Source organism: Eleutherodactylus coqui, chromosome 3 (assembly GCF_035609145.1).
Source record: "Eleutherodactylus coqui strain aEleCoq1 chromosome 3, aEleCoq1.hap1, whole genome shotgun sequence".
Lineage (NCBI taxonomy): Eukaryota > Metazoa > Chordata > Amphibia > Anura > Eleutherodactylidae > Eleutherodactylus > Eleutherodactylus coqui.
In genome coordinates, this window is record NC_089839.1 from 88,790,441 (window position 1) to 88,818,380 (window position 27,940).

Consider the following 27,940-nt stretch of genomic DNA (forward strand, 5'->3'; position numbering starts at 1 on the left):
GTGAGCTGTCATATAAATGGGTATTCAGGACTGACCCCTGGACATGGGTGGGGGTCCTAGAGCTGGGACCTGAACCATCACACATTTATTGCTACTTGTATAAATGTTATAAAAGTCCAGGATCGAAATCTGCCTTTTACCGAGCATTTACATAGTGAAAACCGCCATGTCGTGAGATTCCGTCACAGCTGCCGGATACAGTGTTGTGTCGGGAACCCCTAACGATACCGTTCCCTGTCATTAATGAAATGGACGGAACTTTGGTTTCATTTTGATTTTGTTTCTGCTTATATTTGGAGTGTAGATTCACACAGACGACTACTCAAAATATAATGGAAACCAAATTGGCGTCGGTTCCACTAATGGCAGTGAACTATTCCGTTCAGGGGTCCCGTCACAACGCTGTTTTCAGAAGCTCTGATGGAATTCCACACCGTCATGCAAAACGTATAAGACCTCATGTCCACGGGCACGCACAGTTTCCTAGGGCAGAATCCCGCAGCGGATTCCACCTGTGCCAGCAGACATGAGGCCATAAAATACATTTACTCACCTGTCCGGACATGGCGTGGGTCTCCTTTGTCACGTTTGGATCTGCTTTCTTCTGCATGGCAGATGCGCTCGGAACGCCGGCAGCGTGCTACACACATGCACTGTGCTTTCTTTCTTTTTAAATGTCCTGCTTTCCCACGGATCTGCGGCATGGAGGCTTCTATTGACTTCAATGGAAGCCTTCCGTGCGGGAAAACCGCAGAAAATTAAGCATGCTGTGTTTTTTTCTTTTTTTTATCCCGCCCGTGCGATCCGCATGCCGGCATAAAATGACATCCACAGGTATTAATTACCTGTGGATGCCCAATGCATGGCTATGGGCATATTGAACTGCGGATCATCCGCAATTCAATTTTGCCCTGTGGACATGAGGCCTTAGAACATTGTTTTATTTTTTTTTCTTCTTGACGTCGAATATATAGTAATAAGAATGGGCATGAAGTAGTTAACTTCAGCTGCTTTTGTTTGCTTTTAAAGATCATTTCCCAATAGATCAAAATCCTTTGTTCGGCCACCTTTTCAGTTATGTTCATATAACGGTGGCAGCGGCTGTCACTCCGACTTTTCAACATGCATGTGACTGAGAAACAGCAAAAAAAAAAAAGAACTTTTCAAGAACTTTACAGTAGAGCGGGTCACAAGCAGTGCCTTTAATGATATCTGTCATTTTCAATTTATACCAATAGGAGGCAGTAGATTCTTCCTGTCTTTTTTTCTTCTAGGGATTACACATATAGTGCATATTAGTAGGAAGTTGACATACATAGCAGATATTGGCAGTTACAGTAGCACAGCGTTAAAGGAGAACCAGGGGGACGTAACATGCTTAATATAACGGTGTATATATAGATTTATTATTATAAATTATATACCTATGTCTGTGTGATATATAATATACACACACATACACACACTCTGTAACGGCAAAGCTACTGTCATGGGTGCAGGTCGGCAGAAGAACTGCATACCCTATGGCCTGTGACCTCGAGTACTGGGTTTAGCATTAATTACCTTAGGATAATTGCATGGATCCATAAATATCTCTACTGTCCAGACTGGTGTGATTTGGATCCATGCAATTTTCCTATGCTAATTGATGCTAAGCCCAATGGCGGACAGGTGGAGTTGCCATGAGGCCGCTGCAGTTTTTTTCCTATAAGCACAAAGCACATTTTTAATGGGACCGGTGTTCACTCTTTCCAATCCAGTGTTGGACCTCATCCGACATTGAGATTTCCCGGCATGGCTCCCATGTCAGGGAGGGCCGACACATGCAGAATAGAGGCCAGACATCGGAGTTCTCTTCTGCATATGTATATTACAGTATACAGGAGAGAGATCTGACATCCAACCTGTCTTCTGCATGTGTCAGATCTCCCTCCTGCATACTGTAATATACATAGTAACTCATGTTTAATTTTCAAACAATTGCTAATAAAATCATCATGACAACATTTTTATGTGCTTCTGTTGAGTAATTCCAAGGAATCCACAACACACTTTCCCACCCAAAATAAATAAGCTGGAGAGGGCAGGGAAAGTGGAAAGGGTTAACTGAATTCTACAAGGGCACTCAGTATGGCTGCACTTCTTTCGAACTGTTGCGCGGTCGCCATTTTTATTATTTTTAATAACAGATTAATTCCAGGGGCTCCTGATTTATCAGTATTTATCATTTGGGTGACTGAGGAGGAAGTCCCCTTTAAGAACTAGTACACTACACTATGGGCTTGCTCTTCACTTCCTAAAGTTCATTATTTTATGGCACGTTTTACAGCTTTTTGCCTCTTTTGCAGGAATTAGCCTTTGATCCTTATGAATCCTACGCTCAGGATATTCTACGACCAGGTTTTCATGATCACTTTCTTGGTCAGCTTTCAAAACCCGGTGCTGCTCTTTATTTACAGGTAAGTTTGTGTAAATAAAAGTGGTGTTTTCTGGGTCTAATTAGTCCCATTAGCAAAATTTTGGAGTGTGTACTTATTGTCGTTGAATCCTCTCCCCAGTCTATAGGTGAAGGTTTTAAAGAAGCTGTGCAATACGTTTTGCCTCGGCTACTTCTAGCTCCTGTTTACTACTGCCTGCACTACTTTGAATTTATAAAGGTAAGAGAGGAATTCCATGTTCAGTGATGATTTTGTTTGACATGTAAGTTTGCTACAGTTCTATATTAGGAAATACCGTATTTTTCGCTTTATAAGGCGCACCTAGGGTTTAAAGGAGGAATAAAGAGCAGCATTACCACCTCGGAATGAAGGCGCCTGCCTGAATATCAGCTGATTACTGAGCACCCCGCTGCTCCCCTGCCTCCATCAGTTTGCTGTTGTACTCCTGCTGTGCCCGCTTTGTATGCAGACCCGGCCGGCAGCTCTGTGAGAAGGACTTGTGATCCTTTTCAGCTGACAGCCGGGTCAAAATTTCAGCACGTTTTCTCTATAGGATATACTCTCCCCCTCCCCTTCCCTCCCCCCATCCTCACTTTAGGGGGGGAAAAAGTGTTTCTTATAGAGCGAATAATACAGTAATACACATTTAATTTGCAACACCAGGAAAGACAAGCTGTAAAGTTATGCAAATTAGGGAAGAAGATATGCAAATGTTCATATTTTCAAGCACCTAGCCAACCTGTGGCATGTGGGAGGGGCTTCAATGGTATAAAAGCCAGATCGAAAGCAAATTTATTTTAGCCACATGAAACCTTAAAAATCATAGTAACATAGTATGTTAGGCTAAATGAAGACAATGTCCATCTAGCTCAGCCTATTTCAACCCCTTCCTTGTTGGTCCAGAGGAAGGCAACCTTCATGGCTCCATAATGGCAGCCAGAGTAATCCCTGGATCAACATATGAGATCAACAACCCCACTGGTCCTCTAATGTCTATATCCTGTAATATCGTAGCGCTCTAGGAAGGCATCTAGTCCCCTCCTAAACTCCTCTATAGGTTTTGCCATCACCAGGTCCTCAGCCAGAGAGTTCCACAGTCTCACTGCTCTTACAGTAAACAACCCCCTTCTATGTGGGTGATGAAAGCTGCTGTCTTCTAGACGTAGAATCCTTTGGTGTATTCGATCTGGGCCCAGCGATCTATCGATTTTAATCCTCTTTACCGGCTCTGCACTTCCTCCTGTGTTAGGCATGCAATATTTAGTGTGTGTGTGTGTGTGTGTGTGCGTGTGCGTGTGCGTGTGTGCGTGCGCGCGATCGTTCTATTCCCCTGCATCCCGTGTGACATTTCTTTTTCATTCGTGAATACACTTGAAAAGAAACTATTTAATAGATTTGCTCCAACCCCCCCCCCCCCCATTGTCTTCTATGATTGCCACACATGCAGGCGTTGAACATGTTTATCAATCCTGTGATTTCCATATTTACCCGACTTTTCCTCCTTGGTGTTGCAAGTTTAATGTTGATGAATATATAAATAAGGATGACCCTTCACTACTATTTTCGTGAAGTCTGTTGCAGGACTTAGAAGCCTGTTCCTTGTATGACGCAGCCAGAGACCATCATTGGTGGTCTGTAAACTGTATTCTGTGCTGCTATTTCTTGTACAGAGAACATGTTTGATGTTAACAGCAGGGAATTGCTCCTTATGCAGTTCCCTAATATATAAGTTCAGGTTTGATGAACAAACAATTTATTGTAACCGAATTCAGTTCATATAGTGGGTCGTCCCCACTAAACAGCCGCTTCCCATGAGCCATATGGACATCATAGCAGTGAAGATGGGTCCCTCTTAAATTTACACAAAAGTATTTCCCCTATTGTAATGAAATAATGTATGTATGAAAAGACCCTTCACCCCTAATAAGGCCCGCTCCTTGTTTTATACTTGTATTCTCTTACAGTGCATTCAAAAAAGTCTTCAGACCCTTTCATTATATTAGATATTTTGTTATGTTGTGGCCTTGTGCAAATTATAAAGAAATCCATTTCCCCCATCATTCTGCACTCAGAACCCTGAGATGATAAAGTGACAACAGAATGTTGGAAATCGTTTTGCATTGATCTAAGTATTCACATTCTGAACTCAGTACTTAGTTGAAGCACCTTTGGCAGTGAATACAGCCTCCAGTCTTCTTGGGTATGATGCCACAAGGCTTGCACACCTGGATTTGAAGAATTTCTACTGTTTTTCTCTGCAGACCCTCTCTGGTTGGATAGAGATGGTCTGTGGACACCATTTTCATGTCTCCCCAGAGATGTTCCGTTGGGTTTAAGTCAGGGCTCTGCCTGGGCCACTCTGGGACATTCACAGAGTTGTCCCTAAGTCCCTCTTATGTTGTCTTGGTTGTGTGCTTAGGGTCATTGTTTTGTGGGAGGGTGAACTTTCTACCTGGTCTGAGGTCCTTTGTGCTCTGGATCAGGTTCTCGTTAAGATTATCTCTGTACTTTACTCTGTTCAGCTTTCCATCAACCCTGACCAGTCTCACCGTCCCAATTACTAAAGTACACCCCCCCCATAACGATGCTGCCACCACCAGGCATCACTGTATGGATGGTATTGGGCAGGTGATGAGTAACGGCTGTTTTTCTCCAGATAGAATGCATAGAATTGAAGCCAAAAAGTTCACTCTTGGTTTCACCAGACCACAGAATCTTGTTTCTGATAGTCTGAGAGCCCTATAGATGCTTCGTGCAAGACTTCAGGTGGCTTTAATGTGTCTTTTACTAAGGAGAGGCTTCTTTCTGTCCACTCTGCCATAAAGCCCAGGTTGGTGGAGTTCTGCAGTGATGGTTGACCTTCTGGAAGTTTCTCCCATCTGCACACAGGGTCTTTGGAGTGCAGCCAGATTGACCATTTTGGTTCTTGATCACCTCTCTTACCAAGGACCTTCTACCCCGATTACTTAGTTTAGTGGGTCAGCCAGCTCCTGTTTGTTCCACACCTCTCCCATGTAAGAATTATGGAGGCCGCTTGGTTTTTAGGAACCTTTAGTGCAGCAGAAATGTTTTCTAGCCTTCTCCAGATTGGTGCCTCCACACAATCCTGTCTCTGAGCTTTACAGATAGATGTTTTTTGTTTGTTTTTTTCTTTCTCATGGCTTGGTTTTGGCTCTGATATGCATTGTGAGCGGTGAGACCTAATATAGACAGGAGTGTGTTTTTAAACTTATTCCCAATGAACTGAATTCACCGCAGGTGACTTCAATCAAGGTGTAGAAACATCTCAATGATGATCAAGAGCAGTGGGAGCCCGAGAGCTAAATTTCAAGTGTCATCCTAAGGGGTCTGAATATTTACATCAATGCAAAGTGTTAGTTTTTCATAGTGATCTGCTGAACTTGTTCAATATTTCAGTTACTGTGTGCAAGTAATCATCAATATAAATGTTTCAACTAGATAGAGCCCATTATTTGAAGATATACATTCATAATGCCTTAACGCAACTCTCTAGTTTTGGGGCAAAATTCTGTCTCTGGACAGGCGTGGGGTTAACAGTATCTGTGGTTGTTCTTCTCTGCCGTCCCTCCGATCCACTGGTTTCCTGTCCTGTTATCACTGTGCACTGCTGTTTGATTTGCCAGTGCTGATCATGTGAACAGCATCAGCCAAATCATAGAACAGGTATAGTGCATTAGTAGTTTAATGGGACTGAGAACCAGCGGATCGGAGGAACAGCAGAGAAGAACACGTGCAGGTAATATACCACCCGCACCCTCTGGTCCAGGGACAGACGTTTGTAGTGAAACTGGAGGGTCGCTTTAACATTACATAATTTGTTCCCAGTCTGATCTTAAGGAGTCTGCGTAGATGTTCTCATCATGTGAACACTCATGGCGAATGGCCAGAAGGTCTTAGGATTCTTTATATATGGCGCAATATAAATTGTTCTCACGCCACTATTTAACCTGGTTGAAGAATTGGCAAGCTGTTTAGTGGGTATATACACTCAGGTCAGGTACCCGGGGTCACTACTGTGGAAAATAAGGACATGGCATATTCATCCAGCCATCCATCCCTCCTCATCATGGACTGGTAGCACTTTCTTCTGAGACTGGTTTGACACAAGAAGTGCTGATTTGGGGATTTTTGGAATTGTAAGAGTGGGGACCGGACAAGTTTCTGTAAGGACACAAAATATTAGTGTTGGCATAGAAACAATCAGTTTTCACCTTTCAGTTTTCCACAGTAGGATTACAAAATATCAGATAAGCATTAACACTTCTCATGCTGACAGTTTTCATGTATGAAGCCCATTGTGTGAGAACACATACCTACATTACCATCTGTATAGAAACACAGACCAGGTCTGACACCGTATTGTGGACACTACATAGTAGGGCTTCCAGGCTGACCTGTATAGTGACTTGTGGTATCATTTTCATTTGTGAGCAGTCATTTTGCACTTTGGAACGTACTAAACGTGTTTTACTTTTGGTCTCTACTTTGTAGCAATTAGAAGAAAAAAGTGAGGACGAGGAAGATAAAGAATGTTTAAAGCAATCCATAACTGCCTTGCTCAACCTTCAGAGCAGTATGGAGAGGATATGTTCCAAAAGTCTGGCCAAAAGACGTCTCAGGTACCCAAAATAATTCCTTGTAACATGCTCACCTCATCATAATAAATGACTGTGGCTAACAAATCTCTACGTGTATCAGTCTTTTATTAATGAAAGGGGTTATCACAGGACTTCCACTTATACCCTAACCACACAGACTAGAGAATAAGGGTCTGATCGATGGGGTCTGCCTGCGATCACAAGGACCGGAGTCCCTTTCCTCCAGATGCTTCATTCATCTTTATGAGATTGCTGAGCGCTGTACTTGGCTTCCCTTCAGCAGTCCCATAGATAATGAATGGAGCGGCAGCATCCATGGTCTCCAAGCTCCATTCATACAAAGATCCTGCGAATAAGGGATAAGTTGAAATCTCTGGACAACCCCTTTAACTTAAGTGCATATTTCTTTACTAAAATTTACTTTTTTGGTAAATTTTGGTGATTCCTCCCCCCCCCCCCCCCCCCCCAAATACTGTAATAAGGCTTTGTGTACACTTCCTATGCTGATAATTTCGGATGTGTAATTACGATCGGCTAACAAAGCATTTGTATTTTAAAGATCAGGGCTATTGTGAGTAGTCCTTATAATGGACCATCCAGCCCTTTCCACCTTTATAATGTCTTGTAGACCCTGAAACAAGTTTAGTTTCGCCTGATGGAGTCGTATCTTCTGTTGAAATAATCGCAAGACCACTTGTCTTTGGACCTTCTGCCTCCACTGCATCAACCTACTTGGTAGACCTTGTTGAACCTGGCATAAACAAACTTCAGGTGGCTTTACATGGGATAACTGTCGGGTGCATCGACACCCAACAGTCCTCACGAGACTTATCTCTCCACGCTAAAGGCGGAGCGCACTGGAGATCTCTTCCAGACACTCACCTCTGTTCACTGTGGACAGGCAGTTGTTCAAAGATGAACAACTGCCTGTTTATACTGAGCAAGAACTCACTCGCTAGAAGTGATTCGCTTCTAATTTGTCGCTCCGTACCATGTCAGGTCCAATGTTTACATGGGACAGCTGCCACTGAAAACTATGCATATGAGCAATTTTTCAGATGATGGTTGTCCCGTGTAAAGCCACCCTTACTCTGAGAGGAGCCTTCCAAGTGGTCTACAGGTACTGACCATTGTCTTCTAATGATGAAAAGTCCCCCCATAAAGTAATTGTCTTTTAATGTCAAGGGTTTGATAAACAATGGATACCAAAACCGTTCAAAAACTGGGTATAAGATGCAACCTGGGGACCATATATGAGTGCACAATGGTAGTACTGTTTAACTTCATGTCAAGAGCAAGAAGCAGACGTCTGGCGTTTTGCCCAGGGAGAGGTTTCAGCATCCTGACGTGTGCCCCCAGCAAATATTGAGTAAGAGGCATCATGGCGTCAAAATGCATATGTGATTAACAGAGAAATTAAACAACGTTACCATTGTATACTCATATATGTACCCAGGTTACACCTTATACCCTGTTTTTAAACCGTTTTTGGTATCTATTGTCTATATACTCGGCCTGGAGGTTGAGAACTCAGCTAGGGTTGGCTGTACTTGCCATACAGAAAATTCTCTCCTATTAAGGACCGAATCCACACACCCCTACACAGGATATAATCCACATGTTTTTATTCTTATTTGGGTTGCTCCACCTTTTTTTCTCTATACCAGGGGTATAATATACTCCCTACCAGGGGTATGATAGAGTCCACCGTCTTTTCTCCACACCCAGTGGTATGATAGTCAACCTTCTTTTCTCCATATTAGGGGTATGATATACTCCATACCAGGGGTATGATAGAATCCACCATCTTTTCTCCACACCTGGGTTATGATAAGAGTCCGCCTTCTTTTCTGTATACCAGGCGTATTATAGATTATTCTCCTGATCTGCTTCTTGCAATCCAATCTTTGAGTGACACCTTTTTTTGCTGCAGCACCAAAAGTCACGTCCGAGGAGCCCTCAGCATTGACAACTGTGGACATAGATTTCTTATTCTTCCACTTTTAGTGTCTGTTTCTTCTTTCTATGGCTTTTTGTGTAGTTATTTATGTTGCAGCACGCAGTAAAACCCAGTAGTGCACATTTTCTGTAATCAACATCTTTAGCACTTTCTGTTTTCTTTTCTGTAAAAACATTGAGGTTTATGCACTTAAAAAAAAGCGATTGAAGTGGTTTATTGTTTCTTGCTATACTTTTTTTTCTGGTTAGGTTAGTACAAACATTATGTAGCGCATGCAGAGAAGTGGGAGAGCCCAAGTCCTGTCTTTTGTTTTTAAAGGAAGTGACATTAAAGGCCGGCAATTCTTATTGTCCGCAAACCTATTATAATAAGCTGTCACTTCAGCCGCTCAAGACCTTCTCTTACAGGGAGCCTTGAACACTGAAGAGGTGGACATTTACCAGGTTTGGATACACAGAAGGCTCGAATTCTACTGTTGTTTCTATGACAGATTATTTCACTTCTCTTTGGAATATCCTGTCATTTATGTTGTTGCTGATTTGAGAAAATATGTTAATTTGTGTCAGTTTTCTGTTAATGACTTTGTACTTGTGGACTTTATATTTTTATTTTATATAGTGATATACTGACATTTTTTAGATATGCTGAGGTTCTGACTAGATGATGGTCAGGAGTACGAAAACAGTCAAGTGGCCTGTTCTATTCTGTTTCCTTAACTCCCATAGGAGTGAATGGGAGTTACTTAAACAGCCTAGAAAATTTGCTTTGCTGTTTTCCTACTTCCATCCATTGCGTACAGAGGAGGGTATTGCAGTCTCTATCGTGATTGGCCAAGATGAGAATAACAATTTGACGCTTTTTGCTTTGCTCACAAACAATCCTGTAAAGGGGTTTTCAGGCATAAGCTATTGATTACCATTTACTGGAGAACCGCCACTCAGAATCACCTGATTGCCCAGCCCGCTGTCAGTGCAATGGGCCAGACGTGCGACATAGAAGACGGGAGTGGAAGATTTTAGAAAATTTGCCTGTATATGTCTATAGGGTTAATGATTTTAATTTGATCATAATTTATTTGTCTGAGCAACATTTGTGCCTATAGCGAATTAAATTTATTTTTTTTCTTTGCCCTTCCTTGAATTGGAAGAATGAAAGTAGTCAGTTCGCCTATGATGATTCCCTAGTAATGAATTTCCATTTCTTCCCACAGTGAATCTGCATGTCGTTTTTATAATCATCAAATGAAGGGAAAACAGTTAGCCATTAAGAAAATGAACGAAATTCAGAAAAACATTGATGGATGGGAGGGAAAGGACATCGGACAGTGCTGTAACGAATTCATCATGGAGGGCGCCCTGACACGTGTAGGGGCAAAGCACGAGAGACACATATTCCTCTTTGATGGCTTGATGATCTGTTGTAAGTCAAATCATGGCCAACCCAGACTACCGGGCGCAAGCAACGCAGAATATCGGCTGAAGGAGAAGTTCTTTATGCGGAAGGTACAAATCAATGACAAGGATGACACTAACGAGTATAGACATGCTTTTGAGATTATTTTAAAGGATGAGAACAGTGTTATTTTTGCTGCTAAATCAGCAGAAGAAAAGAATAACTGGATGGCTGCCTTAATATCGCTGCAGTACAGGAGTACATTAGAGCGAATGTTAGATGGGACTATAATGCAGGAGGAGAAAGAAGAACAGTTACGGCTCCCCAGCCCCAAACTCTACAGGTTCGCAGAGCCAGACTCGGAAGAGAACATTATATTCGAGGAAAACGTACAACCCAAATCTGGTATTCCCATCATCAAGGCTGGGACTGTAGTGAAACTCATCGAAAGACTAACTTATCACATGTATGCAGGTATGGTACACGCTGCCGCGCATTCTCAACAAACCCTGCAATAAATGAGTTCCCCGATTTGTCAGCCACCGAATTACATCTTAATGCCAGCCATAGCTCATTTAATCAGTGTTAAAGCCACTTGTCATCTGACAGGGTTTCACCTTGGTTTTACTGCATTGTGTTTAGGAGGTTACATGCAAAACACTTCATGCCGACAATGTACCAGTGCATATGCTTTTGCCTGCGTACTCCTGGGTCCAACAATGTTCAGTTTCTTGTGGCCAAAATGTTGCCTATGTAATGTTGATCCATCATGGCTATATGGACGGCTAGAATTCTTGGTATAGCAACTCTGTAATATTGTAGACTACATGTGAAAAACTTACCTTAAAGAGGTTGTTCGGGAATTTGAGGATTTTTTCTCTATTGCTGACCTATCCTTAGGGTGATCGATGAGGGTTGGCTGCTCAGGACTCCTGCCACCGCTGTCTGTAAGGAAAACGCAGGAAGTAGGTTGCACCATCCTTACCGCAGCGGCTTTCGAGTGCAGGCGCAGTGGGAGCAGAGCCTGCAGTACCAACCTGGGCCACTGCAGTATGGATGGCACAATCTGCTTCATGCACTTTCCATACTGACAGCGGTGACTGCAATCAGGTGATCAGTGGGAATCCAGGGGTATTGGACCCTCTGAGGATAGGTCATCAATAGTGTGATCGGTAGGGGTTTGCCAATTGCTGAAATGAAGGAGCTGTAGCGCTCACTCGAGCACAGTGCCCCTTTTGGCTGTCTTTGTTGCCTGTCAGCTCTGCTCGTCCATTGAAGATGGGCTCATAGATGTCTGTTGAAATCCTCAGCTGCTGAGCGGAGCCAACAGGCAACGAAGAGACCAGAGGGGCACAGTACTTGGGTGAGCACTGCATCCCTTCATTTGAGCAATCAACGGTGGTCACAGTTCCTGGATCCCAACTGATCAACTGTCTCTCTTACATGTCAAAAGTTTTTTAAAAGGTCTAGTTATTTAATATAATGCACCATTATTTATTATTTCTGTTCTCTTGATATAAAAAATAAATTTGGGGACACTCATGTTTCAACGGGGAGCTTTCCTACAATAGGCCATAGAAGTCACAGGAAACTTAAATTCCATGTAACTTCCGTCAGCCCATCAATGGGTACGGTATACTTTTCGACTGCCAGTATTGGCTATTACAGAATTGGGATTTTTCAGAGCAAGAGCAGGAAATCTGAAAGCGTCTACAAGCGTCTTACTGATTCCAGTAATGAAACTATATGGGCCAATTACTGGCTCTGACGTTCCCTCGTATATAGTGTTTGTAGCACCCAAAGAAACACAATATTGACTGATGTCAAGAGGATAGTTGCTAGTCATGTCATACTAATCCGTTGCTAGTAGTAAAGCCTAAACTTCACTGCTAGCGTGACATGACTCTGCAGGGTAAAGGACCTTCATTGAATGACAGTCATGTGACCGGCCATGCTGCGCAACTTGCGGCCAGTCACATGACTCACTCAAGTCTGTGAAGGTCCTGCAGGCCCCGGGAGTGGAGGTGCAGCAGAATTTTACAACCAGTCCTACAGTATTTGGAGCTGTGTTTATTCTGCAGTAAGTAAAGTTTTATGTGATTCCATGGGGGCTTTTTCTTAGATTCCTAAAAGTATATAAAATGCAGCCGTGTGCAGAATAATAGTTTTTCCCAAAAGATTGCAAATACATTCTGTGTCTGACTAGCAGCATAAACCAACTGAGGTCCGTGCTGACATCTAGTCACTATAGACAGAGCATACTGGGGTTTGCAAAATAGTTTAATCATAAAACTGTAGAACGGGTTTTTAGTGGCTTACTTACAACATGAGCCGCCAAAAACCGATCTGCGGCCCCAAGAGGTTTGCTGATTGATTTATTTATTTTTTTAATATTTTTTTGGCCACACCTTTTTCACATTAATACTCTGTAAATTTCTGGTTTGGTTTGCGAATGTAAAAATAAGTTGATGGCTCCCACTCAGGACAAACATCTGACTCTCCAACTTTGCAATAAAAGTTGACTCCTCTCCCCCCACCCCCTCCCTCCTTCCCACTGGACGCTAAGTGACGCTAACGGAAGAAAGGGGTTTCTTGTCTCCAAGTTGAAAACAAAGATCTGCCGCGGTTCCTTTATTTTTGGACTCCAAACTTCTGCTCTTGTCTTAATGAGTAACGTCTGCAGCTCCACTAGAAGGAAATGACTTGTCTGTTATCTTGTCCTTCTTAATTAATTGTGTTCCAGAAAAGTCGCTGACTCTCTCCTACCAAGAATTGTTCTCCGAGTCGGAGTAGATCTATTTCTGGTTCTTTTTTGTGTGTGTTCAAAAATAGCATTTGTGCGTCAGCAAGAAGTCTGTTTCCTTTCTTAAGGAATTCAAGGGAGATTGTTTAGAGCGAATTGTAGGTCACAGCATTGTTTTCTGCTATCTATAAATTGCCTCATTTTGCAGTACAAGTACATTGGTAGAAAGAACGCCCATTATTTGGAGTCGTCTTTTTTTTTCTTAATGTGAAGTTCTAAATTACATACATTGCAGTTTCCTAATATAATGATATGATTGAAATGCTGTTTTTAATCAGCAAAGGATGTGATATTCAGTGGCTGATCTTCAGATTGATCTCTTCAAGCTACCTAGTTGGTTATGGTGACCATAGTCTGTCTATGGATCCAAAATAGTAGGCTGGGATAACACCACCTGTAGTCTGTTAAGATTTATATTGGGAAATGGCCATTTATGGTTTACCAATATATTCTGCATAATCATCGTCCTTTAGTGCCAACATTTTGAGCATTTGATGATTGGTGAGGATCATAGTGCTTGGACCTATGCTAGTGCTTGTGATATGCCACCAATGTCCATGAAATGCAACCCCCTTTAACCCTCCACCCAGCGCCAGTACACTGCGGCTTGAATACACTACATGCAAGTCACCGTACTATTACAGCATAGTGGTGATGCAGATTTAGGAGCATGTGCCATCACTTGCATGTGCCAGCTGTATTATACAGTTGACATTCTGCACGACTGGAGATAACTCCCATCCCAGCTTTTTAACCTTTCAGGTGCCGCAGTCAGTGATTGCCATGGCATCTAAGTTGGTAACAGAGGGAGGTGGGCTGCTCTGTCAGCCCATTGGCACCTCTTAATGCGATCTCAGGGGTGGGGAGTTTACCATGGCAGCCAGAGTCCTACCAATGGCCACAAGATTTGCCAGGATTGTGCAATCTAGAGATGCTGATTACACACTGCAATATAAAAGTATTGCAGTATATTATATGAGCAGTCAGAAGATAGAAAAGTGGGGGAAAAAACTCCAACACTAGTATTCTACATCAAAACCTCAAGCCACTGCTTTGAAGGTCAAAACATCCTTATCAGAAAGGCTGGTGATCTCTCTCAAAACAGCATATTGGCCATCTCAGACATCAACATCATCGAATATGTTTAGAATTAACTTGGAACATGACACGGGGAATGTAAACTTCTTATTGATGTTTTTTTCCCAGAGACTAAAGCCCCATTTACATGGGACGAATGTCGGGCCTGTTTGTACTCTATTGTTTACACTCATCGTTCATGATTTTATGCAGCCTAAACAATGGACAATGATCCTGGATAATGATCGTTCAGTGTAAACAGCAGCGGTTCAGTACTGAACGACCACCTGTGTTAAGTGAATGGAGAGGGGCGGGGGAAAGAGCGAAGAGTGAAATCTCCAGCCGCCCACTGCGAGCCAGTGATACTCGCTGCTGTGCAGCAGCACAGGGGCAAGTACATGTGAGAACAAGCGTCGGGCATCGTTTGTCAACAGTCATCCTGTGTAAAAGGGGCTCAAGGGTGGCTTTACTTGGCACAAATATCATCTGAAAAGTTGTTGAAGTATACAAACGATGTTCGTTCGTGCGCTTTTTTTTACACAGAGCCATTGTTCACTTATTCTTCATTTTCACAATCGTTCAACGAATTGTTTGGAGCATTTGCACAGGCCAATCTATTGTTGGCTGGTTAGGGGGCTGTGAGGTTCTTTGGAGGCCATGTACTTGAAATTTTGACTCCTTCCCATCACACGCTCAATGGTGCCCGAGCCCTTTAAACGCACATAGATATGTGTAAGTGGTCTTTGAAAGAGCACTTGCTGCTGCGGTCTCTTGCTGGTTCGACTGAACAGTCAGCGCTGCAGAGAATGCAGAATGAGCCAAGTTCTGTCGAAGTCCAGCAGGAACTGTTTAGTTGAAGATTACTTATATGTATTTGTGTTATCGGGAACCAATGAGTGCTTAGTGAGAGGGCAAAGTGTTCAGAAAAAGGTAGGCGCTAATCAGCCTTTTGGGGTAGGTGCAGGCCAAACAAGTTTTTCCCCTTTCTGCAAAATTGTTGGCTAGTCAATGACAGACAAATGACTGTCTGTTTACAACCGATGATAATTATTCGACCAGTGACTATTGTTTCATAAGCTAAAGCTAAGTGACTGGTAATCAAATTCCCGCTCGTAATGCAATTGGTGGCCCTGTTTACAAGGCACAACTGTCCTTTATTCGCTCTATTCAGTAACTATTCATAGGATAGTTGTACTTTGTAAAGCCACCCATAGAAGTTTTACATTGATGGCCTAGCTTTATGATAGAACTTCATTGTTTGATCAGCGAAGCTTTACTCCAAGGATTCTTCTCAATCGGCACAATGATGGGGCTGCACGCTCCTGCAAGCTCCGGTCAGGGAGCAGGAAAGGGGAATCCCCAGGCCAAACTGGTCCGTCTTATGACGGAACCGAGCAGCGCTGAACGGACCCCATTGACTATTATGGGGTCCATTTGGTTTCCACTTAGCTGTCTGGCATTTTAAAGAATGAAAAAGCGCTGCATGTAGCGCTATTCCCCCCCCCCCCCGTATTTTTTGACAGGACCACCGAATGGAGGTTCCGGTGCCGATGTGAAAGCTAACAGTGCGTCGTACTCCATTCAAATACTTCTTGAATAAGGCTTTATTCACTCTTCACGGCTTCAACTATTAGCTGAACTGTGACCATTATGATCGTACTGACTAAAGGTCATTATCGTTTGTCAGGTTTTGTTTTTTTAATCTTTTTTTCAGGCTTTTAAGTAGTGATTCTTAGCTACATTTCTATCTCAGCGTACATTTTAACACTCCAGTATTACATGGCAGTAGACCTGTTGTGCGTACATGACCTTAGAATGAATGAGAGTGTATATACAGCTTTACTTCCTCACATTCTGTTAAAATTCTGTTTTCAGATCCCAACTTTGTGCGAACATTTCTCACAACATATAGATCCTTCTGCAAACCACAGGAACTTCTGAGCCTTCTTATAGAAAGGTAAGTCCCTAATAACAATATAACGTACTGTGTTTGTTAGCCAGGACATCTTATTGTGTAATGGGTACATGAGTGTGGTAAGTCAGTCTACTAAGTATAGGTTTTTTTTATAATATTATATAGATGCCTGTAGATATGAAATAAGTAGAGATGAGCGAGCATACTCACTAAGGGCAATTGCTCGAGCAAGCATTGCCCTTAGCAAGTACCTGCCCGCTCGAGAGACAAGGTTCGGGTGCCGGCGCGGGGGAGCGGTGAATAGCGGCAGTCAGCAGGAGGGGGCGGGAGGGGGGGTAAAGGGGGAGCGAGATCTCCCCTCCGTTCCTCCCCGCTCTCCCCCGCAGCTCCCTGCGTGCCGCCGCCACCCGAACCTTTTCTCTCGAGCGGGCAGGTACTCGCTAAGGGCAATGCTTGCTCAAGCAATTACCCTTAGCGAGTATGCTCGCTCATCACTAGAAATAATGTAATCTAGACTAGGCAGTTTTATGAAACTAAGGGTACGTTCACACATAGCAGAATTGGGGTACGAAATTTGCACTAAAAACCACGTCAGAATCAACACCGTTGGTACAGATTTTCATGTTGATCCGAATCAAAATCTGCTCCAAACGGTGTGGATTTTAACATGGATTTTGGTGCGAATTTGCACCAAAATCCACTATGTGTGAACATACCGAAAAGAAGAATTGCCTTTGTTGCCCATAACAACCAGCTGCAGCGCAGTTTTCATTTTGTATTCAGCTTTTGAAAAATGTGCTTGATTGGTTGTGTTTGGCAACAAAGACCGTTTCTCTTGGAGGGTATGTTCGCACGAGGCGTAACCAATGCGGGATGTCTGCTGCGGAAAGTTCAGCAACAAATTCCACAACCTTTTCGTTTAAAAGCCAGCGTCAAAATCCACAATGTAGGTGCAGATTTTGACCAGGAATTAGCTGCGTATCCACAACTGATTTTAGTAGCTACATCGCTCCCCTCATTTGGGAACACATGGAGCTGTCAGTCGCACCCCGGCAGCCTCTAGTGAGTGCCGTGCTGCGGGTCAGATGGTGCGGAAGTGGAATCGTCTGACCTGCGGCTTGGTGCTTACTACAGGCTGCCAGTGGCCTGCGCCGGGGTGTACTGACAGCTCCATGTATTCCGAGATGAGGGGGAAGCGACATAACTACTAAAATCCACAGCATATACGCAACTAATTCCTGGCCAGTATTTTCCGCAGTGGATGCCCCACAACATTTTTGCCCCTGTGAGCGTACCCTTAAACAGTTCTATAAATCATTTTGTTTCTATGCAATAAAGGTCCCTAAAGCCATAATTGGACCTTTGCACAATATTTCTGTGTCCACTACCAGGTTTGAGATTCCAGAGCCTGAACCAAGCGAAGCAGACAGAATTGCCATGGAGAATGGAGACCAGCCAATCAGTGCAGAGCTCAAAAGGTTTAGGAAAGAATACGTGCAGCCTGTACAGTTACGGTAGGTTTTAGGTAGATGTAATGCCCCATTCAGTTGTGGAATGTAGGAGCCAATCCCTTGACATGACTGTCAGTAGTAAGATCTCTCATAGATGTTAATAGAAAAGTGGGTGCAGAAACTACCCGGCTCCTTATTTCACTCTAAAACCTGTTTCACTTCTATTTTATTTTTTTCCAGTTTCCGAACTTTTTTTTTCCTATTGATGACCTGTCCTCAGGATAGGTCATCAATAAATGACTGACGGGAGTCCGCCACTCAGTTCCCAGCCGATCAGCTGTTTAAGAATGCCTTTGTCACTATGAAAAGAGCAGGAACACATCGAGCTGACTAGAGAGCAGCAGTCCAGGTTGGTATTGCAGGCGCAGCTCCCATTGAAGTTGTTGGGAGCTGCAGTACCAACTCAGACCATCGCAATACAAAAGGCGCATTCTGCTTCCAGCGTTGTCTGTACTGAGAGCTGGCCTAGGAACAGCTGATCAACAGAGACCCCGTGCGGTGGACCCCTCTGATTTGATGACTATGCTGAGGTTAGGTCATTGATGGTAAAAGTCCTGGACAACCCTTTGAAACTGTGACACTTGGGTTGATAAGCCGCTTCACTGGTAGAAATTCTTCTTTGTAGGGGTTACAGTTTATGCTCATGGAGTTTTGGTGACATCTTTACATCTCTGGCCGGTTTAACTTAATCATTTCCTTCACTTTCAGAGTTCTGAATGTTTGCCGGCATTGGGTGGAACATCATTTCTATGACTTTGAACGAGATGCCGATCTGTTAGTGCGACTTGAAGAATTTATTGGAACAGTCCGAGGTAAGATTTGTTATGATCCCATGTTATTTGTTAGAACTGATTTGAGACCTCAGTGGGGATTTTTTTAATAATGTAATCTTATTTACCAATTTATACCTGCAGGAAAAGCCATGAAAAAATGGGTTGAATCCATCACGAAGATCATTCAACGTAAAAAGCAAGCGCAAGCCAATGGACCTAGCCACAATATAACATTTGAAAGCTTACCACCTTCTATAGAATGGCATATTAGTCGGCCGGGACAGATAGAAAGCTTTGACCTCCTTACATTACATCCCATAGAGATAGCTCGTCAACTGACCTTGCTGGAATCCGATTTGTACAGGTGCTTCTTAAATGAATATACCATGTTCATAATGTTATGTCCATGTTCATTATGGCTAATGTTTTAAACATTAGCTACAGGGTGCATTATATTTACTTGTGTGCATTACAGGGGTTGGACAAAAAATGGAAACACCTTAGAAATGCATGGGATTTTAATCATTAGCACTGAGCTGCCCTTTTGACCCCTGCTTGGCTGAGAGCTTTCCCTCCACATTTGTGTTTACTTCACCTCTTGCCCTGCTCTATGTGGCTTTGGGAGCCAGCTGGTAACAGCAGCTGAGTGGCTCAAACCCCTCACCAATGGAAGCATCTGTGTCCTATTACCTCCACTTAAAATCGGTCTCTACATGTCTTATTGAAATATGATTTATAATCCCAAAGGCATGCATTTCCTACAGTGTTTCCATATTTTTGTCCATTCTCTATGTGAAGGTGGGAAAGTTTTCCCTTTTTATGGTTCCTTTCCTGAAACGGTACAAGTGTGCTATGATTTGTGACATTTGAGCCCTGGAGTATTGGCAGTGGTTGAATAGCCACCTAGCATCTATTTAGCATAGATGTTGTGCATTGCTGCAACTAACTGTCTGGTGGGTATTGGGATGTTTAGCAGTTCATAGGGTTTCTCCCTTCCAAATTCCAGTAAATGTTGTCAGTGAATGGAAACCCTGCTGTGAGCAGGACTAGTTCAAGATGTTAACATTATTATTCCATTCCCTAACAGTGTCTAAAAACCAAGAAGCACACAGAGGTGCACGTAGGGCATCTCCTACACAAAGTGATGAGGAGGCAGTAGTAAATTGATTAGATGAAAATGGTCCGTTTACGCCAAACAATTATTGTTTGAGCGAGCGAATGACGTCCGTGTTTACTTCACCTCTTGCCCTGCTCTGGGTGGGTTTGGGAGCCAGCTAGTAACAGCAGCTGAGTGGCTCAAACCCCTGACCAATGGAAGCATCCGTGTACTATTACCTCCACTGTTTTATAAAGGCAGATACATAGTTGGCTCGTTCAATAGCAATCTTTCACATTCACTGAATAAGCCAATGAAAATAAGTGAATGAGCCAGGGATTTTATTTTATTTTTTTTTGCCTACATAAAATGAACGAAAATGGAATAATTATAGTTTATCATTTGGTCATTGGCTGCATATAGACTGGACAATTATCGTTCCTTATTGCTCGGCCACTATTGCTCACTTATAACCATTCCATCTAACTGAAGCTGCAGCTTGAAGTCCGTTTGGATCCATTGGATCAACAGAACACAGATGGAGAGACAGTACATAGTGGACTGTATCCAGACGCTGCTGATAGTAGAATAAATGTATCTTGATCCCAGGCTGAATATTGTGCAGTCCTTGTTTTTACTTAAAGTAATTGGCTGAGAAGTTGCGCTTGGCCCCGTGCACACGGGTGGAAATTCCGCGGCGGGATTTCCCGCAGAATTTCCACCCGTGGAAACTGCCATAGGATTGCGTAATACAGCCGGGATTTGCCTGCGCAAAATCACGCACAGAAAACAAATCCACAGACTCCGCTCTGCGCATGCTGCCCGACAGCCAGCACATCAAAGAGCCAGAGCCGCGGAGTGGGTGAGTGCCGCGCTGGTCTCTGCAGGGGCTCTGGTCGGGGTCCCGCTGCGAGAGTTCTCGCAGCCGGATCCGACCCGGCCGTCTGCAGACGGCCTTTGTCTCTCTCACTACTATTTTAGATGCCTATATGCAAGTAGGTTTTCTGTTACGTGAAAGGAGTCAGCAGAGTCCTTTATTTTGACTCCTGATCACTTTAATTGGAAGCTAATAATTAAGCCACATCGCAACAAAGTTTTCCTCAACGTTCAAGTGCATTTTATGGCCTTTCTACAAATCTGACAAAGAAGGAACCCTTTTAACAAAATTTGCCATAAGTAAACCATACAATAAGGGGTTTGTATTTTATTTGTAAGGCATACAAAAGTATATTGCATTCTAGAGACTGGCTTTCACAATAAATCAGTAAATATTTGTTATGTCTTTTGTAGGGCTGTTCAGTCTTCTGAGCTTGTTGGAAGTGTTTGGACTAAAGAAGATAAAGAAATTAACTCCCCCAACCTCTTAAAAATGATTAGGCACACTACTAACCTCACCTTGTGGTTTGAAAAGTAAGTATTCTCTAGCTTTCATCTGATCTTTCCTTACAATGACAGTATGATGTATCTATATCTTGATTTGGCCCAAAATTGTAGCCTGTCTTAGCTCTAAACTGGCCATATACATGTCTCGTTGTACCCAACTACAGCTGAATACCTTCAGTTTCCATAACTACACTACATGCCAAAAGTCCTAGGATAGTAGTACTTAAATTGATAATGAAGTGATGTTCCTTCAGGGGACGGCTTGGGAACGCTCACACTTCTCTCAGTTGTGAGGTGTTATCTTGTGAGTGAGATTGAATACTGGCCAGCATGCTCATGGCAAGGCGATGCAAATAGTGTGTGTCAGAATCATGTGTACCGGGAATGTGTCATAGAAAGCATTACCACCCTCACTGGACAGTGCAGTGGCCATCCATGGGTGCTTAATGATTGTCAGTGTCTGGCTAGAATTGTCCATGCTAATTGACAAGTGAGTCTGGAGGAGATCACATCCACATTCAGGAGGCCCAACACTCATTTCCTGCAAGTCAGTGCAGCCTTCTTGACCTTACAAGGGATATGGGAGCAGAAGACCCACAAGAGTGCCTCTGTTAACACCACAAGACCAGACACAGAGCCTCCAGTTGTGAGGCTGCTAACAGGATCCCGGAGGACTGCCAATATGTGCGTGGTCTAATGTGCCACAGTATCAATTGTTTGAGGCTGAAGGGTTTGTGTATGGTGCAGACCCCATGGAGTCCAGTTGTCAATAAGGCATTGTGCAGCATGGTGGTTCCATATTGGTGTGGGGGTGTGTTCTCATGGGTTGGGTCCGCTGGTTCACCTAAACTCATCATTGACTGGTGCTGACTACATTTTGCTGCTTAGTTACCATTTCTAGCCCTTCATGGACTTCACGTACCTCACAGTGATAAGATATTCCAGCTGGATAATGCCTTGGGCCCAAGTTTCCAGAATTGATTTGAGAAGCATTCTGGAGTGTTGGTATGAATGTGTGGTCTGTACGTTTGCCCGACATTCAAGATCCTGCACCTGCAAATACCACCACGGCTCAACATTCCTCCAGACATCTTTCATCCACTTGTGGAATCTATGCCACATCAAGTTTCAGCACTTCAAAGTGATTACGGTGCAGTTATATCTAGTGACTTATAAGTGGCATCCAAAAATTCGTCTAGCCACAACCTGTCCTTGTAGAGATGGCTATCCAGACATCTCCGGGTTTTCAGTTTTCTAGTGTCCTGCCTCCCTATTGCTCACACCCATGAACTTTCCATCCTCCAGTCATTTTAACTTTACCCTGCCACGTCCCCCAATACTGTGCCCGCTGCTGCCCCAGGTGCCCATATATTTGTAGTTACCAAAAAAATTATTGTAAATACTGTGAAACCTCTCCAAAAGACCACCATTTGAGAAGACCACCTCCTTATCCAGACAAGAATTCATGTGGACAGATTTTCAGCTCCTCCATATATTATGCACACTGGCCAAATATTTTGATAAGACCAACCTCTTAGGGGAGGTCCCGACAGGGCAGATTTGCCACGGAATTTCCATGCAGTCCCTCCACACAGACATTTTGCAGCATTTACAGTAGTAGCAAAGTGAATGAGATTTCCAAAGTCTCGTCCACAAGCTGCAGAGATAATCCACACAAACTTGTGCGGAAATTGATATTCTGTTGCACATCAGCCCCCATGTAGACCCAACCTTACAATGAATTTTGGAGGGTCATCTCAAAGAGTTTTCACTGTAGATAGTTCCCCATACATTAATAACACCACTTTTTTTTGTGCCCCACACAGTAATAATGCTTTCTTAGCAACATTGACACAGTAATAGGTCTTCCTTAGTTACTCCTAGCACACAGAAAGTGTGCCCCTAACACAATGGTCTCCCTTAAAGCCCTTACACAATAAAAGTATCTGTAACGCAGTAATTGCCCCCTTAGTGCCTGCACACAATAACAGTGCTCGCCTTAGTGCTCTCCTTACAATAATAGTGTCCCGTTAGTGCCACCCTCACAATACTAACACCCTCCTGGTGCCCTCATAATAATCGTGCCCTCATGGTAATGGCACGCCTGTAGTACCTTCTTCACAGTAATAGTGCTCCTTTTATGTCACTCCCACGGTAATAGTGCCTCCCTATGTGCACCCACACAGTAAAATTGCCCTGAGAAATAGTAAAGTGCTCATTTAACCATATTTTCGCGGTAAACACTGCAGCCCAGAATACGGACCCCTGCCGTCCTGTGGTGTGCTTTGTTGGCTGCATGGAACAGATGAGTTCGATGACGTCATTGCTTCATGTTCCCGACTCTTCGTAAGCCAACGGCATGAGGAAGCCTCCAGCATACATATGTGGCCACCCTAATGCTACTTTCCCATATAGACCATTGTAATGAACTATTTAACAACAATCCACATTATCTCCACTCATTTTCACCATTTCACCATGCACCATTTTCCGTCTCCTGTTGATCCTCTATTTCCACTTTCCCAATATGTAATTACAACCCAGTGAAAAGCTTGAATAAGCGGGTGGCGTGCCATAAACCTTGTTTTTCTTCTAGCCGAATACATGGCAAGGAAGTGTTGTGCCAAGTAAATCGTGTTGTGCTTGTTATTAGATTTCATAAAAAACAATGACACGAATTTTAGGGACCTTTTTAATAATCAACTCGTTTCCCAATTTGCGTCGGTAGCCGAGTGTTTACCGACTTTTACTGTTTTGGAAAATGAAGTTATTTTGAAAGTAACAGCTCTGACTTTACTTTCCATTGTGTAGCAAGCTGCGCGCTTCCTCTAGGTCTGTGTGCTGCGGCCATTGTTGTGGGATCTACCTTCATGGAGTGCCAATACTTAGCCGGCATAATGTGCCTGTTTTCATCACCCCAAATGCTGAGGAACTTTTAAATTACCTACTTGGGGAATACTGTTTACATCTTGTTAATACCTGGAAACTCCGTAAACCTGGCACCTTTTAATTGGACTGCTTTCCTGTATTCCTCATATCCTCTTGTGTTATTGTTGTAGTATTTATATATGAGCAAATATAGATTTTAATTGTTTTTGTAATATTGCCTTTTTTTTTCACCCTTTTCACCCCTTTGTGACTAAGCCTGTCTGCGCCTTAATAACCAACTCATTTTTCAGGTTTTTTTTTATCGTCTCATTCCTGGAGGCATAACCTTTATAATTTTTCAGTCGACACAGCCGTATGAGGGCTTGTTTTTGTAGGGCAAGTTGTATTTTTTAATGGTATCATTTTTGGGTTTATTAATTAATTTATTTTTAGAGCGATTGGGGAAAACGTTCTGCCATTTGTTCTTTAGATTTCATTTGTGTGGCGTTCGGTGTACAAAATAAATAATGTGACAGCATTCTTCTCTGGGCCGGCATGATTCTGGAAACACAAAGTTTTTTTCTATGTTTTGCTATTTTTGTACATAAAACGGTTGTTTTTTTAACATAATAAAGAGGTGGAGTGCGGGGGAGTTGACATTTTTTTCAATTTTTTTTATAATTTCTTAACTTTTTATTTTTGTCCCAATAGTGATTTGAATATCACCATATTTTATCATTCTGCTGATACGCTGTTTACTTCAGTATAGCCGTCTATAACAAAGCCTATGAAAGCTAAGGCTCATAGGCCTCCATAGCTGGCAGACCTGGTGGCCATATTCAAGCTTACAGATGGCATAGCAATCCTTCGGGACCCTATGATCAGCAAATAATTACCTGAAAGCGCTGCAGAATAAGTTGGCGATCTACAAATAACAAGATTTCCCTGGAGACCCATGCCAGGTTTCTGATGCAGCCACCATATAAAGACAGCATATCCGAATAAAGACCCTTAACGAACTCCGTCAGAAGGCATATGGGCGGTCTTTAAGGGGTGATTATTCTCTTGTGCCATTGTGTTTCTAAGGGTTTATAGACCAAAGTCAACCACTTTCTAAGAAAATGAATATTTTTAATAGTGATATCTGAGATTTATTGTCCTATTAATAAAAAATACCTGGAACACCTTTTTGAGACAATTGTTTTCATATGCCAGGAATCCCCTCTATTATCCAGAGCAGAAAGCTGCCCTTGATCTGATTCATGGAAAATGTAGGACCAGCAACTTTCTTCTGGCAGTATTTGTGGTCCTATACAGGTTTCGAAGCCAGGCCAGCCTCATTGTAAAAAGTGGTTGTCTTAAAGGGGGTTTCCTGGCAATTACTGCTGGTGACCCATCCTTAGGACCCTGGATGATCAGGTATTTGGGCACCCGCTGTCAGCAACACAACACACTACATGGAGTGGAAGCAAATCACTCCGACCCCTGTATTGTGGCCGGTACTCTTCATTGCAAGCACAGCTTTGATGAATTTTAATAGGATCTGCGCCTGCATTTTCCAGTGCCAGCCAGTATACGGGAATCGGAACGATGTGCTTTTGCTCCATAGCGTACATTGTGGCTCTGCCAGAGGGTGTCCATACAGCTGATCATCTGGGGTCCCGAGCAGGGGATCCGAGCTGATCTAGTATTGATGATCTACAATGATGATAGGTAATCAGTAGTATTTTCACAGAAAACCTCTTTAATCAGACACCCCTTGAAGCTCCTTTCTGGGTTATAAAAACAATTCTCAAAATATAGAAAACAACCTTATATCTGACATTTTATCTAGTAAACAAGTAACTGGAATCGCCTTTCATTGGACTGGAGGTCTTTGTATATGGATGAGCCAGCTGATGAATGCCGATTGGCGCTTGTTTATAAATAGCCTTCACACCGGCTAATTCAGACTGCATGGGGGACAAACAATCATTCATGCAAACGCTCATCCTCGCCATCCTTGTCGGCATGGTGAGATGTGCCGCCGACAGGAACGATTTTCACGGTAGCACAAAAGATCTCATCATCCGACAAACAAGCATTAGCTTGCTTGCTGGATGGCTGTTGCGCTGTTTACACGGGGCAGTGATCAGGTCAGTGAACGTTCATCTTGATCATTGATCTATGTGAAAGGGCACTGCCCATACACAAAATAGCTGTTTCTCTCCTGACTTTCCCTTCCCCCGTTATACATATGTACTCTCACCTAGATTGTACATGTATGTGTCTTGTATGTAGTGCAGGGGGGATGCCGCTACAGGACACCTCTGGCATCGGGCAGTTGAAATCGAACAGCCCAATCCTTATCTCCTTCAAACATGTCAGGTGGGATTTAGCTGATCTATATCTAATGTGTATGGCCATCCTAAGGCGCTCTCATATGTCTTTATTGCGTTTTACAGGTCGTATAGGCCAGGGGTCCCCAACCTTTTTGGCACCAGGGACCGGCTTCCAGCAAGACCATTTTTACAAGGGCCGGCAGGGTGGGGTGGAACATGGGCGGGGCTTTGGTTATATGGGGCTTTGGTTATGAAGTGGGTTAGACTTTAGTGCATATTTATTTAATTATGACATTTAGAATGTCCTGGCAGTACACACATAGGGCAGTATAATATATTCCTCCCCCTGCCTGGCAGCACACACATAGGGCAGTGGGCAGTATATAATCTATCTCCCAACCCCCCCCCCCCCCCGGAACACACATAGGGCAGCATATAATTTACTCCCCCCCTCCCCAGCACATACATAGGGCAGCATATAATTTACTCCCCCCCGCCCCCAGCACAAACATAGGGCAGCATATAATTTACTCCCCCCCCCAGCACACACATAGTTCAGCATATAATTGACTCCCCCCCCAACACACACATAGGCCAGCATATAATTTACTTCCACCCCCCACCCCAAGCACACACATAGGGCAGCATAAAATTTACTTCCCCCCTCCCCCCCGGCACACACATAGGGCAGCCTATAATTTACTTCTCCCCCCCCCAGCACACACATAGGGCAGCCTATAATTTACTTCTCCCCCCCCCCCCCCAGCACACACATAGGGCAGCCTGTAATTTACTCCCCCCCCCCCCCTCCCCAGCAAACACATAGGGCAGCATATAAATTACTCCCCCCCCAGCACACACATAGGGCAGCATATACTTTACTCCCCCCCCTCCCCAGCACACACATAGGGCAGCATATACTTTACTCCCCCCCCTCCCCAGCACACACATAGGGCAGCATATACTTTACTCCCCCCCCTCCCCAGCACACACATAGGGCAGCATATAATTTACTCCCCCCCGCCCCCAGCACACACATAGGGCAGCATATAATTTACTACCCCCCCCAGCACACACATAGGGCAGCATATACTTTACTCCCCCCCCCCCCCTCCCCAGCACACACATAGGGCAGCATATACTTTACTCCCCCCCCCCCTCCCCAGCACACACATAGGGCAGCATATAATTTACTCCCCCCCGCCCCCAGCACACACATAGGGCAGCATATAATTTACTACCCCCCCCCCCCCCCCAGCACACACATAGGGCAGCATATAATTTACTACCCCCCCCCAGCACACACATAGGGCAGCATATACTTTACTCCCCCCCCCTCCCCAGCACACACATAGGGCAGCATATAATTTATTCCCCCCCCCCAGCACACACATAGTTCAGCATATAATTGACTTCCCCCCCCAGCACACACATAGGCCAGCATATAATTTACTTCCACCCCCCCCAAGCACACACATAGGCCAGCATATAATTTACTTCCACCCCCCCACCCCCCAAGTACACACATAGGGCAGCATAAAATTTACTTCCCCCTCCCCCCCCCCCCCCCGGCACACACATAGGGCAGCCTATAATTTACTCCCTCCCCTCCCCAGCACACACATAGGGCAGCCTATAATTTACTCCCTCCCCAGCACACACATAGGGCAGCCTATAATTTACTTCTCCCCCTCCCCAGCACACACATAGGGCAGCCTATAATTTACTTCTCCCCCTCCCCAGCACACACATAGGGCAGCCTATAATTTACTTCTCCCCCCAGC

At 43.7% G+C, this 27,940-nt stretch overlaps 1 protein-coding gene across 1 annotated transcript in view; it reads left to right on the plus strand.

Annotated features, from left to right (window-relative positions):
• The window catches only part of SOS1 (SOS Ras/Rac guanine nucleotide exchange factor 1), a 102,422-nt gene that overhangs the window by 58,812 nt on the left and 15,670 nt on the right, over positions 1-27,940 (plus strand). Inside the window, exons 7-15 of the mRNA XM_066595851.1 lie at positions 2,349-2,459; positions 2,559-2,657; positions 6,951-7,078; positions 10,228-10,883; positions 16,165-16,246; positions 17,596-17,718; positions 18,424-18,527; positions 18,630-18,852; positions 20,875-20,994. Coding sequence (XP_066451948.1) covers positions 2,349-2,459; positions 2,559-2,657; positions 6,951-7,078; positions 10,228-10,883; positions 16,165-16,246; positions 17,596-17,718; positions 18,424-18,527; positions 18,630-18,852; positions 20,875-20,994 — 1,646 coding nt within the window. The remainder of the gene's footprint in view (positions 1-2,348; positions 2,460-2,558; positions 2,658-6,950; positions 7,079-10,227; positions 10,884-16,164; positions 16,247-17,595; positions 17,719-18,423; positions 18,528-18,629; positions 18,853-20,874; positions 20,995-27,940) is intronic.